Source organism: Olea europaea, unplaced genomic scaffold (assembly GCF_002742605.1).
Source record: "Olea europaea var. sylvestris unplaced genomic scaffold, O_europaea_v1 scaffold1379, whole genome shotgun sequence".
Lineage (NCBI taxonomy): Eukaryota > Viridiplantae > Streptophyta > Magnoliopsida > Lamiales > Oleaceae > Olea > Olea europaea.
Window position 1 is genome coordinate 123034 of NW_019231302.1, and position 16066 is coordinate 139099.

The 16066-nt window shown below is 35.3% G+C and overlaps 1 protein-coding gene across 1 annotated transcript; it reads right to left on the reverse strand.

Annotated features, from left to right (window-relative positions):
- Nucleotides 1-13674: 13674 nt before the first annotated feature.
- On the reverse strand, nucleotides 13675-15408 carry LOC111375455 (protein FAR1-RELATED SEQUENCE 5-like). Its single transcript, XM_022998279.1, has 4 exons — nucleotides 15373-15408; nucleotides 14778-14846; nucleotides 14208-14633; nucleotides 13675-14094 (listed from the first exon to the last, which is right to left on the reverse strand). Exons 1-4 carry the CDS (start codon nucleotides 15406-15408, stop codon nucleotides 13675-13677), a joined length of 951 nt encoding a protein of 316 aa, XP_022854047.1.
- Between the last annotated feature and the right edge of the window lie 658 nt (nucleotides 15409-16066).

Below are 16066 nucleotides of genomic sequence, written 5' to 3' on the forward strand. Positions count from 1 at the left end.
CTACTGATTCAACTAGTATCTTATCGCCAACACTAGTAGTGTGGTGTCAAAATAAGTTGGACCACCTAAATTCAGCATGACCCGCCTTGTTAGGTTATCACATAGCCCAAATTGGCTAACATTTAGTGCGTAGATTGGAGGGACTGATCTACCTTGGTCTGGATCTACAAGTTGAGATAGGCCACTTAGACTTGACTCACCACAAAACTCGGGTTGTCATAAAAAAATTAAATTGTCAAAATATATATTTTTTATTTTTTCTCAAGTTGATACAACTCAAAAAGATGTTTAGAAATTTTTATACAAGTCAACCCCGGCCTCTACTCACCCATCCACCAAAAAAGGAAGAAAAGAAAGTGCACTATAACCAAAAAAAAAAAAAAGAATGTGTCTTAAAATATAAATTATTGATGGACAATTGAAGTTTGTACTATAAGGAAGTGTAATCATTAATCATCAAGGCGATATACAGGCTCAATAACCAAGAAACCCGAATCAATATCAAAACCAATGACCCAAGAACACCACAAAGGTTCCACCTACGGTTGCTAGACCTTTGCCACTTAGAGACCACCACAATGGAGGAGAAATATCACCAAGATATTAACACAAAGAGAGGCGGCAAAAGGTAGCAGAGAAGAGGGCCAAGAGAGAGCACAGCGCGTTGAAATAATCAACAAAAATACCATTCAATTCACACAAAAATTCTCTCTCTAGTCGGCTTTACTATAATGCTACCAATTTGATCAATGTATCTGGAGAATACCTTATGGGCCATATCAGGAATTTAATCCTAAAGGGGGTTCTTGTTGGGAATCTGCTTATCATTTACTGCGGAAATAAAAAGAAATTTCAATTCCCACTAGGAATCGTCTTTGTGTTTAAATAGAAATTGTGATAAAAGTTATACATTTTCTAGATTTGCAAACCCCTTTTCTTTTTCTTTGTTCCAGCAACCTTGATCTACCTTCCATAGCTGTCCAATTGTCCAGCGGTAGCTCGTAAACTCGCTCCTCTCCTAAAGCTATTGCTATTAAATTTGGTCGCCTTCCTTTTCTCTCACTCCTTCGAGAAAATCTAGCCTCCAACGATGATCCACACAGAGAACAAGATTGTAGGATTAAGGTTTTCTTTTTGTGCTAGCAAGAATAATGAATTCTCTACAGATTTTGAAACTCCTAGTCATATTTATATAAGCCCGAATGGACTCGGTCTGACCCGATCCAATATTTAACTAATCCATTTAATTAAATTCGGTCCGTGAATTAACTAATTCAGTTAATTAATTCATGCCTATAAATAAGCAACCCAATTAATTAATTTATCCGACACTTGTTAAATTAATTAATTGACAAATCACAATCTTCATGTTCTCCTTTTGTGTACGACTCATCAAGTTCCCGATCACGACGCCTAACGACGTGAAATATTATTTTGATCTAATCAAAATTGATAAATTAAAATACCCTTTAAATTTATCACCAATTCACACTCGCCATTCCAAATTGACATCTAGCAATGTGTCAGGACAATACATGTGACGGAAAATGTCACATCATATGATAAAACCAAACTCTTTCATTTACCGTGAAACTATAATCCCTCCGTCAATGTGATCCGATTAATTATGAGATATAGAAGTGTGTCAATCTCAATTATCGACTATATCTTTCACTCCACTATTAAGTCAATATAAGTCGAAAACTCCTTTTCGACTTATGAATACACGTTGGCCAAGGATTTCATTATCGACTTAATTGAATGAAATGCAGATCATAATCTCTTAGTATTTAAGAGCGATGAATCTTCTATTGGTCATTCACAACCTTCATACAAATCTTGACATACCCGAATGATGTCATATTAGAGGCCCTTGGCAAAGCAACATCTACCTCCGTCAAAGCATAAATGTCCTCATATAAGGTACTATGACGACCACAAGTCAAAGGATCAATCCCACTACCGAACATTAGAGATTAACCACTGACACTCAGATAGTTATCCATCTGGAATCTCTCAGGAGGTCTCCAATGTTTTGCTCTATGACAAAACATCAACATGTTCATTTAAGTGTCACCACACTTTAACTTGTGAGATAAGCTACTTACTTCAAAAGTAAGAAATGTCACACTTAATGATCTATCCGTAATAATAATATCTGTATCTCGTCATTACTTACGACCACGGATGATTTAAGATTCAATCATATATAATTTGTATCTCATAATTACAACTCCTTGTAATTAACAAATTACTAAGATTTGAATCTACGAACTCTATTATTTAATTCAATTGAATATTAATTAATTAAATAATAGATCTTTCATAACTCGTATCAACTATATATTAAAAGGTGTTTATGTCCAAAGTCAATTGAACTTAGGGCATAACACTTAAAATTCTAACAATAAAAAAAATTTCTTTCGTTAGAAACTAGATAACCTGAATAAGATAAGAAAAAGTAGGATGGAGGGAGGTATTGGCATCAAACCAATACCCTTCTTGAACTCAAACTAGTTGTAAGCACCAAGCAAACCCGAAGTTTTAACAAATTTAAGAATTATCATAAAATCAAACAAGATATAAAATCAAGAACACAATAAATACACACCATTTCATGCCTCGCAGTTAATATCACGGAGAGAATGTGGGTATCTTTCAGCATTACGACTAGGATCGTATCTTGATGGGAAATAATCAACCTAAAAAATAGTTTGAACATCTGATTATAACATATGACGATAACAACAAAGAAAGAGTAACACATAGCTGTTTAGACTACCCTATCCATTTATCAAACTTTTCGGTCGACCAGACCCTATTTCTCACAAAAACCAATATTGAACCTTACTTGTTTCTATTGGTATTTTTTTTTTCAATTTTTTCGTATTGTTACAAACATAATCATCTATTGGGAAAGAAAAAATATTATTGTATCAACGGATTAGTAACAAAATTTTATCAATAAAATTATATCCTTCATAATTAATCTCTTTGTTCTATCGGTATTCCATCGCTATTAGCCACCGAAATTGTATGCCACACTTGTCACCCTATTCTAGTAGTATCAGTTCATCCTTGACATTCACTAAGCAGACTAAGTTTTATTTGTGATTTAAATTTTATTGTAAAATTTAACATAATAATTATAATACACAGTGAAGTGGCTATATCTCAATACATATGGAATTACTATATTTTTTTCCTATTGAGGTATAGATGGTCAGTGATTATGCTTATACGATTGAGTCCGCAACCACCATCAAGGTCCAAGGTGGGGTGCTGGGTTGTGCTTTTAGTGAAGATGTCGGGAAAATTTTTCAGAGATGGTAAAAATATTCATTATATATTTACATCCGATACTGCGAGGTCCCACTGCAAACGGTGTGGTGATTCCCAATGATACATGAGATGGGGAAAGGGAACCCTGTTACTCGCTCAATTTAAAGTTCATTTCAAAATTCAAGTTTTTTGTCAAACACACAAAAAATAATAATAATAATAATCACCATTTCAAGAAAAAAAAACATAGATTTTTCTACAATTTAAAAAAGTAACAATTTTCACCAAAAAAAAAAGGGAAAAATAAGGAGCGGGGAACGAAATGGCTGTCCCTGACCCGCTCTATTATCATCCCTACTAAAAATGTATCAATTTTTCTTATATAAAAGATAATGATGGAGGAACAATATTAGACAACTCGTTGATCTTCATCAAGACGAATTCACATGCCTTGCAAACTAAAGAGTCAATGGTAAAATTTAACAACCCATATTAATTTTACAAAGATTCAATCAGCGATATAATAATTTATTTCAGGAGATCGCCGGAGATTGAAAAGCTTGATAAATTTGTACTTAGGTTTCGATTTTTATGCTGTAGGCTGAGAGGTCCCTTGGTCAGAAGCTCGTCTCTCGTCTCAGTGTAAGGCCAACAATGTAAACATAATGAGAATACACGAAATCCTCCAGTTGCTATGAGTGGAGTACTGTATTGTTGTATTAATGTAATACAGAAACTTGTGAGGGTCCATAACCACAATAATGCCTTGAATGTAATAAATGACAATTGTGCGTGCAAGTATTGCAGTCACCAATCGCCCTCTCTCCACCAAATCATCTCTGTTATATCATTGAAGATTACAATCTGCTGATAAGTGGTTGTTTATGCAATGAAATTTGTGTTATGAAAATTAGACCGCTACTAATTCCGTCAGGATCAGTGGGACACAAAATAATTTAAACTGAGAAGAAATAAATGTAGCAAAATAATTAAGTGTAAGTGACACAAGAATTTACATGGTTCAGCAATCGTGCCTACCTCCACAAACCCACGCCAATTTTTTACTATATCAACAAGAGAATAAAAGAAATACAACAAATACACTCTCTGTATTTTATTTGCCTACGCAAAGACAATATCTCAATTTTCTCTTGTTAATTTCTGCACAAACTAAAGCCTAACTGCTTCTCGCTTTTGTGCTTTGCTTACTGTCTCTCGTGTTTTCACTCTACACAATTTGCACTTGATTTTGCTCTTCGTTTTTGCACCTACTTTGGCCTCCAATTTATAGAGAAATTCTCACCATCCTCATTAAATGCATGTCCATCAAATTTAACAAAGTTGCCTTGCATTAAATGCATGGCAAAATTTTTCTCTCCAAAAAAATTCCGGCTGCATGGTTGAAAGTTTCTCCATTCACATTGTTTTAGTCAACAATTGCTACCACAATTTGGAAAATATTTATCTGACATCATAGAAAATTGTGAAGCCTAAGTTATAGGCTCCAAAATTTCAACAATCCCCACTTGAAGACTAATGTAGCTTCACCTTGAGACATTCTGGGAGCAGTTCATTTTTAGTAAAATTGCTGTGGATCACCTTCCTCATCTTCATTTTAGAAGGCCAACTGAATTTGAACACAACTCCAGTTTTTTCGTAGTTACCGTCTTGGTTAACATGACAGCTGGGTTTCTGCTGCTCTGGATATTTTCCAATGTTAATACTCCATCCTCTGAGAGAGATCTGATGAAGTGATAACAAAGACCTATGTGTTTCGTTCTCGAATGAAATGCTGCATTCTTTGCCAGATGTATAGCACTCTGACTATCACTGTGCAAAACATTATTTTCCTGCTTGAGACCCAATTCTGTCAACAGACCTTGTAACCAAATCATCTCTTTGCTAGCTTCGATTACTGCCACGTACTCTACTTCTGTAGTGGATAAATCAACAATCTTCTATTTTTGCGAAACCCAACTCACTGTAATATTTCCAACTGTGAATACATAACCGGTGGTGTTTTTCCTGTGATCGACCTTGCCAGCAAAATCTGCATCTACAAAACCTTGTAGTGTCAACTCACTTCTTTTAAAACACAAACATTTATCAATAGTACCCTGTAGATATCTCAGTATCCACTTCACTGCTTCCCAATGTTGTTTTCCTGGATTCATCATGAATCTGCTCACAATTCCCACTGCATGAGCAATGTCTGGTCTTGTACATACCATGGCATACATTAAACTTCCAATGACTGAGGTGTATGGATTATTAGCCATGAAGTTTCTTTCGTCTTCTATTTTCGGAGACTGGTCATTTGATAGATGGAAGTGATTAGCCAATGGCGTGCTAACTGCCTTTGCATTGTTTATGTTGAACCTCTGCAAAACTTAACTAATGTACTTGGCTTGGGATAACTGCGAAGTGCCTTTTTGCCTGTCCCTACAAATTCTCATCCCTAGAATTTGTTTAGCTGGACCCAATTCCTGCATTTCAAATTCTACTGACAGTTGCTTCTTTAGTTTCTGGATTTCGTTCATGTCTGGTCCCGCTACTAACATGTCATCAGCATAAAGTAACAAAATAATGTAATTGGGCTCCAGCCTCTTAAAATAGCGACAATGGTTAGCATTGCACTTGTAGTAGCCATTTTTTCTGCATAAATCCGTCAAACTTCCTGTACCACTGTCTCGGAGCTTGTTTTAAGCCGTACAAGCTTTTCTTCAATTTGCACACGAGCTTCTCTTTTCCTTTGATTGAGAAACCCTTTGGTTGCTGCATATATATCTCCTCCTCTAGGTCACCATGGAGAAAGGCAGTTTTCCCATCTAACTACTCTAAGTGCAACCCCTCTACTGCAACAATACTCAAGACTGATAGAATTGTTGTCAGCTTTGCTACTGGAGAATAAATCTCTATGTAGTCAATTCCTTCTTTCTGTTGAAAGCCTTTGACCACCAATCTCGCCTTGTATCGCTTTGATCCGTCATGTTCCTCCTTAACTCGATAGACCCATTTATTGTGTAGGGCTTTCTTTTCTGCGGCAACTCAACTACCTCCCACGTTTGATTAGAGATAAGAGACGTTATCTCATCTTTCATTGCAAGCTCCCACTTAATTGTATCCTCTCCCTGACATGCCTCATCATAGCATTCAAGTTCACCGGCATCAGTAAGTAACAAATAATTTATGTACTTTCTGTTTGGAACATGTGGTCGGGAAGATCTTCTAGGAATAGGAGTTGGAGGTAAAGTCTCCACAACAGCTTCCTCTGGCTAAGGACTTTCATCTGTCTGCTTTGACATACTACTACTTGGAGTATCATCCAACTCAACATATGTTGGATTATCATGTATGTCACTGGACTGCACTGTATCTCTGTCCTTGTACATCACCCTTTCATTGAATATGACATCCCAACTTTTGATGACCTTTTTGTTCTTATCATCCCAAAAGCAATACCCGAACTCATCGCCATCATATCCAATGAAGGTACACTTTAGTGATTTGGGGTCAATCTTACCCCTAGCTTGATCACTAATATATACATATGCAACACAACCAAAAACTTTCAAATGAGAAAGTTTTATTTCTTTTCCGCTCCATACTTCCTCTGATATCCTGTAGTCCAAAGGCACTGATGGCCCGCGATTGATTAAGTATGCTGCCATGTTGATAGCTTCAACCAAAATTTGTTTAGGCAAGCCAGCATGTAACCGTATGCTTCTGGCTCTCTCTATCAATGTCTGGTTCATTCGTTCTGCCACACCATTTTGTTGCGATGATCCTGGCAACGTCCTTTCCAGTTTGATACCATTCTGGTAACAAAACTTTTTGAAATCAGTATGTTCATAGTCTCCGCCATTATCTGATCTCAATTTCTTTACTCGCAAACCTGTTTCATTTCCACCATAGCTTTCCACTTCTTGTACATCTCGAACACTTCAAATTTGTGTCTCAAGAAGTAGACCCATACTTTTCTAGAGTGATCATCGATGAAAGTCACAAAATAAGACTTTCCGCCAATAGATGGAACTGCAGCTGGTCCACAGACATCTGTGTGGACTAACTCTAGCTTTTCCTGCTTCGGAGTTCTGCCACACATGTTGAAACTCACTCGCTTCTGCTTCTCACAGATGCAACTCTCACATAGGTCTGCATCAATAGATTGATGTTCTGGTAGTTTCCCTTTGACATGCATGTACTTAAGTCCTTTCTGACTCATATGCCCCAGCTTTGGTGCCATAGATTCAGATCTTCCTTCGAATCAGCAACTGCAATTATTCCGCAAGCACTCGTCGTGGTGTAAAGAGTACCACTTTTCTTGCCTCGTGCTATGGTCATTTCACCCCTGAAAACCTTCCAAATATCACCGTTGAAGGTTGTGACATAACCCTCATTTAATAGTTGGCCCACAGTTCCTCAAGTTTGGAATATGTCTAACATCCTTTAATTTCCATACAGATCCATTAAGCTTGATCTGTACTTGGCCTTTGCCGACTACGTCACAAGGTTGATCTCACCAAGATACACTTTTCCAAGATTGCCCAGCTCATAACTTTTAAAGAGTTCTTTGTTTGATGTAGCATGAAAATATGCTCCAGAATCTATTACCCAGTATTTTGCTTTGCTTTCCAAAGAGTATATCAAAGCATCATCTGATTCCTCTGCTACAACATTGGCCTCGGTCTTGTTTTCATTTTCTTTCTTGGAAACTTGACACTGATTTTTGTAGTGTTCGATCTTGCCACAATTCCAACATTTAACAACTTTTAATTTGTTGGAATTCTTTGGATTTCTAGATTTTGATCTACCAAACCTTGACTTGCTCCTGTAATGCCCTTTACCTCTGTTTGAACTTTTGCTCTCCACGTTCAAAGCGGCTCCAGAAGTGGAAACACCTTCTAACTATCTTCGTATTTCCTCGATCAGGATCATACTCACGACATCTTCAAATTTCAATTTGGACTTTCCATCAGAGCTACTAATTACTGTAACTGTGCCATTCCAACTCTCGGGCAGCTGCCCAAGAATCAATAAAGCTCGAATCTCATCGCTGAACGTGATTTCGACTGTGTTTAACTGGTCCGTCACTTCATTGAACACATTTAGATGTTCTCCAAATCTTTCGCCTTCTGCCATTTTCATAGTAAATAGTTTTTTGATTAAATGGACTTTGTTTGCTGTAGATGGTTATTCATAAATGCTAGATAGGGCCGCCATGAGAGATGCCATCGTCTTCTCATTTTTTATGTTGAAAGTGACTGACTTTGATAATGTCAGCCTTATTGCACCAAGAGCCTTTCAGTCAAGTAATTCCCACTCGTCGTCGATCATGTCCTCTAACTTTACGTGAAGTAGTTTATACAGGTCCTTCTGGTACAAATAGTCCTCCATTTGTGTCTTCCAAAATCCAAAGTTTGTACCATCAAACTTATCGATTTTGGATATCTTCTCATCTACTGTCATTCCTCCCACTTAAATTCTGGAGCGCTGATACCAATTGTTATGAAAATTAGACCGCTACTAATTCCACTAGGATCAGTGGGACACAAAATAATTTAAACTGTGAAAAAATAAATGTAGCAAAATAATAAGTGCAAGTGATACAAAAATTTACGTGGTTCGGGAATCGTGCCTACGTCCACAAACCCACACCAATTTTTTACTATATCAACAAGAGAATAAAAGGAATACAACAAATACACTCTCTATATTTTATTTGCCTATGCAAAAACAATCTCTCAATTTTCTCTTGTTAATTTCTGCACAAACTAAAGTCTAACTGCTTCTCACTTTTGTACTTTGCTCACCGTCTCTCGTGTTTTCACTCTACACAATTTGCACTTGATTTTACTCTCCGTTTTTACACTTGCTTTGGCCACCAATTTATAGAGAAATTCTCACCATCCTCATTAAATGCATGTCCATCAATTTCAACAAAGTTGCCTTGCATTAAATGCATGGCAAAAAAATTTTCCAAAAAAATTCCGACTGCATGGTTGAAAGTTTCTCCATTCACATTGTTTTAGTCAACAATTGCTACCACAATTTGGAAAATATTTGTCTGAGACCATAGAAAATTGTGAAGCCTAAGTTATAGGCTCCAAAATTTCAACAATTTGGCTTTTCGTTTCTATTATTGTTTAGAAGCTAATATCGAAATTTCCGAGCTCTGTCGTCTAGTTCAAAGGCTGTCTAAAGGGATTTTGCCTTATAGATGACTTGCCTCAAGGGATGGTTAGCGCCTCAGTAGATTGAGCTTGGAAGTGTGGTTTGGTTTTTTGTACGACCCTACAAAGACAAAAGCTAACTTCTCCATCTTTAGATATGTTGGCTCGGCATAATGAAGTGATTTGGGAAGTAGCACGGAGAGTTGGTCTCGATTTGCTTCTAAACTATCGATTTAGTGCTTAGGCAAATTATCTTGTTATGGATGCTCCTCAAAACACCATGTCGATAGACTAAGCCAAATATTATATTCCACTTTGTGTTTAAAAAAAAAAAAAACAAAACAAAACAAAAATGTTTGAATACTTCATCGTGCCAACGAAAATCTAACTCAAAGTTTGCAACAGATAAGTGCAATTTAAAGAGTTTTGGCTTATAAAGTAGCAGTTAATTTTCGCAAATTGTTGAAGGCAGAACGATCTCTGTCAAGCCAGCCATGTCCATAGGAAATCCTTCAAATTATCTTTAGAAACCTCCATACAGTAGCCTATTACATCCGATTCAGAGCTGTCTAATCAAACTGGCGTGCGGCTGCTCCCCTAACTACCCAACACATACCCATGAATATACTTGACTCAGGAAAAGTTGAGCATTTTGTGATGAATTTCGATCACAACTGTACAGATTCTTTGAAGTGTCAATTTTATAAATTTAAAAAAATTCATGGGGGAGTCAGAAAATAAAAATCAATGACATTACAGAATTCTTGTATTCCTACTCAAATTCAATCTTCAAGGGACTTATCTACTCTTGTATGAGAAATGTCATTGAGACTGATCCGAAACTATCGATCTTCATTAATTCTTCACCAATCATCCAATCCATCCTTTCACATGCTTTTGTACCATCACAAAATAGTAACTTTAACGTAATCAGAATAAAGAAAAGAGTAAAATTATGGAATAAAGAACAGCATCATCCATTTGGCACGAGTTCGAACAAGAGTCATAGACATCCATTCTTTTACAAGATTAAGGATAAGGTGATTCTTGCTAGAGGACTATACGTATATCTCTAATAATATGAACAACCCTAATAAAGGTTAAAAAAATCTAAAATAAAATTTATCTCCAATCACATTATTCAAAATGAGTTAGAATCATTATCCAAGAATGAGGAAGCAATGCATCAGCATAAGGATGAAATCCCCTTAACTTCAATGGTTAGGAACAAAAATAAAACCCAATGTTAAGAGGAGGTTCAAATTGTTAGGCAATATAAACAACAAAAAATATACATATTCGAAACTGAAAAGAACAAGAACTGGAAAAAGGAAACTTCAATAAAACTTTGCCCTAAGGCAATAACACCCAATTACACTTGTGCTTCTATCACTGGAAGAACCACTGTAAGAAAAGATCAGAACCAAGGTGAAAAACTCCAGATTTAGCACTCAAACTATTACCACACAAGATCACAGAAAATCAGCCTTCCCTCAACTATCGATGTTCACTCAAGAACATCACACTCTACTCCAATACAAATCACTCAAGATCATAGTAGATTGAGAGAGTATCAAAATCAAAAGGAGTTTTGATTTTCAGAGAGAAGAAGACGAAGAACTCGAACAGCCAGAGAGGGAGAAAAATATCAGAGCCCAATAATGCACATTTCAAACCATAGAATGAGATATTTAAGAGGTCACCAAAAGGTCAGCCATCCAACGGTTATGGGGTTAACAATTGGCAACATCTAAATCGTCCATTCTTAAAAGTGAAAAATGCGATTTTGTAGAAAACACAACTTTGTACCATAAAACCAACAGAATTTTATAAAACCAGTCAACTCGTCAACACATCCAGTCAGCATGGGTTGTTGCATCATTGTGCCACCTTTTCACCCAAATATTATTGTTGCATAGAAAATCCGGGATATACATTCACATTACGCGGTCGATAAAATTGATAGCCATCAAAGCCATAAGCATAGTACCCAAATCACTAGCCTTTCAAGGTATGTTCGGTACTCAACTCCTACTACAGTATTATAGACCACATCTTAGCTTCTTTTTGTTCTTTAATACTGTCCAATACAATCCAGTCTCTTTTTCTTCTTTAATATATCCAATACCAGACCTTACCAAACAGGCCATCAAGGCATCATGCCAACCGTGTTGTTCCAATGTTACAAGTATCCAAACATCCACACATAGAGGAGAAAATCTTGTGTAGGGCAGGCATACCATCCCATGTGGTATACCCACCCCATCATGGATTGACATGTGTACAAACTTTGTCAATTGTGGATTTTTTAATTGAAAAGTACACTGGCTCCAACTTTTTGACATTTCCACTGCCGTGTCACTCTTTCTCCCTTTTGTCTTTCACTCTTTCTCTCTCCTTTTGTATTGGTTTGTTTGTTTTACATTCTTTTGTTTTTAAATATTTTTCCTTTTTTTATTTTATTTTTTTGAAAAGAGAATAGAAATCCCTTTTTAAAATGAAGAAGCAAAGAAGTTGTCTCGAATATAATTTCAAGCCAAATTAGAACATATATTGCAATAGTTCTTAACAAATAACAAGCTAGTAATAATGTTTTTAATATACAATAATGTCAAAGAAAAAACACTTTCATCAAAGAAGATATTGTCTAAAAATCATCATAATCCACCTCAATTTTTTATGTGTGGAAATTTAGCAAAATAATTACACCATAAACCCCTCTTTATCTTCTACAATAACTTCCACTACAAAATACCACACTTCAATCACCTGAAAAGTGTAAACAAACAAATAAATAAAATTTTCAAATCAAATTCATTGGCGCAAAACTTATAACTTCATCAAATGCATTTTATTTAATAAAACTCGTACGAGTCTCATATCAAAACTTTCACTATGTAGTCAATAATCTTTTCTCTATAGTTCATCAAAATTATAATAACTTGGATCCTATATAAAAATAATTCATTTACTGATGATGATGATGATGACGACGATGATGATAATAATGATAGAAAAATTACCTTAGTCAAGTAATGCATATTGTTTGAGCTTTGAAGCATGGTTGAAAGGTGAAAATTTGAATGCTCGAGAGCTAAGTGATGAATAAACGGGGTAAAGGCAGTCAATGTAGGCAAAAATGTTGGGTAAGGTGTGTCACCCTTTTTTTGATGATTGTCTTCTCCAACTATAAACCAAATGTAATCATCATAAGTGACCCAAAAAAAAATCATATATTACTTTAAGAATTGAATAAGGGTAAGAATTGTAATAAAAAAAATTAAAATTATCATATTTATTACCTTTCTTTGCCTTCCTTTTTCTTTTCTCCAAAATGATTTTCAATCTTGCATTTGTTATTCCTTTGGCTTTCACAGTTGGTGGATTTATTATTTTTGGCTCATGTAAAAGAGCATCACAAGTATAATGAGCATCATCTTTTCTGAACTTTTGAAGCATGTTGATAGTTTCCTCATCCTTTTCAAGTAACTAGCTTCATTGCTTCTGCTTCCTTTTCTTGGACAATCTTTGTTCCCGAAATTGTCATTGAGGCAACATTATAGACATTATTTCCTTTGTGCATCAACTCACTAAGGTGTAATGATTTTAAAGATTTCTCATCATTCGCCATTATTGACAGGTCACTTTTGTCATTACTTGCGGCAATTCCTTCCTTTGCCTCTTTAGTCCACCTTTTCATTATGAATTGTGTTGGTATGCTAGTGAGATTATTCAAATTGAACACCTTTAAATCATGTCGGCATAAAATCCCTAGTGATTGAAATAACTTGCATGAACAAAAAACATCAAATGTAAGGGGATTGAATTGAAGTTTTGTGCACTCTTTGTTAACCTTCTTCACTGCTTCATATGTGTAAAGTTCATAATCTCTACACACTTCTTTCATCCTCACTCCAATTCAACCCGTTAGCTCCTTTCCAAAATGACTAAACATTTTTGGGGTATATACATTAACTACATGACTTAAAATACCACACCTTATGAACAGACGATGAATACCATATTTGCATCGATAATCATCTTCTAATTCAGCCAAGCGCATTTCCTCTATTTTCTTCTCATAGTGGTTTACAAAATTAACAAGGTCCATTATCTTGATAGAAATTTGATGAAAGATATTATTTGTGCTCTCACTCCTTTGCGTGGACTTTATATTTGCTAAAAATGTATCCAAACTAAAAGCACGACACCACTTTCCTCACAGTGAATACAATTTCTTTAGCCATGAGTGACTCCCGAGGTCAAACTGTTTAATCATATCATCCCAAGAAACTTGAAATTCTTCTTTACTATAACACAAATGGAAACATTTATTGAACTGGCTTTTGAACTCTGGATTTGCATAATAGCTACTAGAATGATGTGTAGCATTCTTAGCAATATGCCAAGTGCACAATCGATGTTGCATATGTGGAAAAACTACTTCAATTGCATTTGCCATTGCTTTGTCCTCATCTATGAAAATAGTTTTCAGTTGTCCATTTCCCATGGACTCCTTAAATGACTCGAACAACCAAATAAATGATTCCGTGGTCTCATCTAATAAAAATGCACAACCCAATAAAACATTTTTCCTAGGATGGTTAACTCCAATAAATGGAGCACATGTCAAATTGTACTTATTAGTATGAAAAATAGTATCAAAACAAACAACATCACCAAAGTAATCATAATCTAACTTTAACCTACTATCTCTCCAAAAAAATTTGTCATCCAAATAAATTGATCCACTTGCATTGAGTAGAAAAAGTTAGGATTCTCACTTTGCTTTAACTTAAAATGGTTTAGCAAAGTTTGTCCATCCCCCGCTTCAATCATTTCACCTTTTATTCTTTGTAAATAATTTCTCATATCCTTTATGGTAAATCCAATGTTTTCAGCTCCACCAACCTCAATTGCTAAATAAAAGTAAGATTTTTTTGGTCTTATACCAACATTAACCATGGAATTAATGTCATTTGCTTGATCATTAGACACCCTACGTCCTGATTTGAGAAATTGTCTTTCTTCTCGTCTAGCAAGTTCATGGTTATGATGAGTATTGATATGAGAAATTTTCCATATTCCACAATCCACTATAAAAAGCACCATAAATTTGCAACCTGTTCTTGTCTCTAATCTATTATACCGCTTCACTTCAAACAACTCTTCATCCCTCTAAAACCTTTCCTTTGAATATAAAAATTCTCACTCTTTAATATTTTTTGCTGCATCTCTTTGAATATGCCCTTTACGGATACTAAAATCTTTTCTAAGAGTATATGTATTACATATATTATAAGCTTCTTCATCTTAATATACTTCCATTCCCACATTGAGTTCTTCACAAATTTTTTCTCTACAACTTAAATCCTCCATTGAATAGAAAACCTGATTAAAAATATTAACATATTAAAAACCCGTTCAAAACTTATTCATATCAACAAAATGAATACAACAAAAGGTGATTTCACTTTCCCATTTATAGTATCATCTTATGTGGGGTGAGCGGTCCCAACGATTCTACCCCATTTCAAAAATTAGGAGCAACAAATGGCTTTGTTAAAAATATTAAAAACCCATTCAACCTTATTAATATCAACAAAATAAATACAACAAAAGATGATTTCACTTTCCCATTTATATAATATAATTACTTAAAAATTTTAGAGAAATGAAATTAAAAAATTAAAGAATATCTGTGATTTTTGCTGGACTATAAACTGCCCAGAAAGTGCTTCCGTCTTCCAACAAGACTTTGAAGAGAGAGAGAATGTTTATTAGAAGGTGGGTCGAATTTTTGAGAGAATGGAAAAAGCGGAAAAGAAAAAGAGGTTGGAGCTATGTACTTTTCAATTAAAAAATGCACAATTGGCAAAATTTGTACACATGTCACTTCAAGATGGGGTGGGCATACCACATAGGATGGTATGCCCGCCCCACACAAGATCATCTCCACTTAGAGGGAGGAAAGGAAAACTCACCACTGAATCATGATCATGGGATTCTCCAGTTTTGTTTCTGAATAATTCTTGAAAATGCCTAGCATTTCTAACCCTTGCTTCAGTCCAATCTGTTAAGAACAATTATAATTACAAACGCATGTGTCAACATTATGAAATTGACTACTAAAAAAAAGCATAGGGAAATCTTAGTAAATAGTGTTCATTAAAGAATGTTATAAAGAATGGTTAGTTTCAAGTTCAATTAAAATTACATGCACATCAATGTTCATACAAGTTCAAGGCTAGAATTGAAATCAAATTTTATTTAATACGATATGCTCTAAACGAATGTTGCAACTTAAGATAAAGTACCTCTTGTGTATCCCTGGTATATGTCACGACCTATTATCATTGTTTTCAAGGGTAATATGGTTTAATTGCATAGGAAACATCTTTAATTATGTGCCACTTCACGGGGAAGAAACCATTCCACTTGTCGAGCTGCCCGAAGTCCATGTTTTTGTTGAAATCAACATGCCCAATCATCTCAGCTACACCAATGAACTGTCCACTTCCGTTCACCTGGTTATAAACCAAGCTATAAATAACTCCAAATAAAAGAAATGCATGTTGGGTGAGTAGTACGGAACATGACCGAATAGTCAG

Excerpts from the sequence above, each read along its gene's own strand:
- LOC111375455 (XM_022998279.1), bottom strand. The coding sequence starts at position 15,408 with ATGATCTTGTGTGGGGCGGGCATACCATCCTATGTG. Across the intron at positions 14,634-14,777 it reads AACTCAATGTGGGAATGGAA|AGGGATGAAGAGTTGTTTGA; the intron begins GTATATTAAGAT and ends GAAAGGTTTTAG. Across the intron at positions 14,095-14,207 it reads ACTTTTTCTACTCAATGCAA|TACAATTTGACATGTGCTCC; the intron begins GTGGATCAATTT and ends CATACTAATAAG.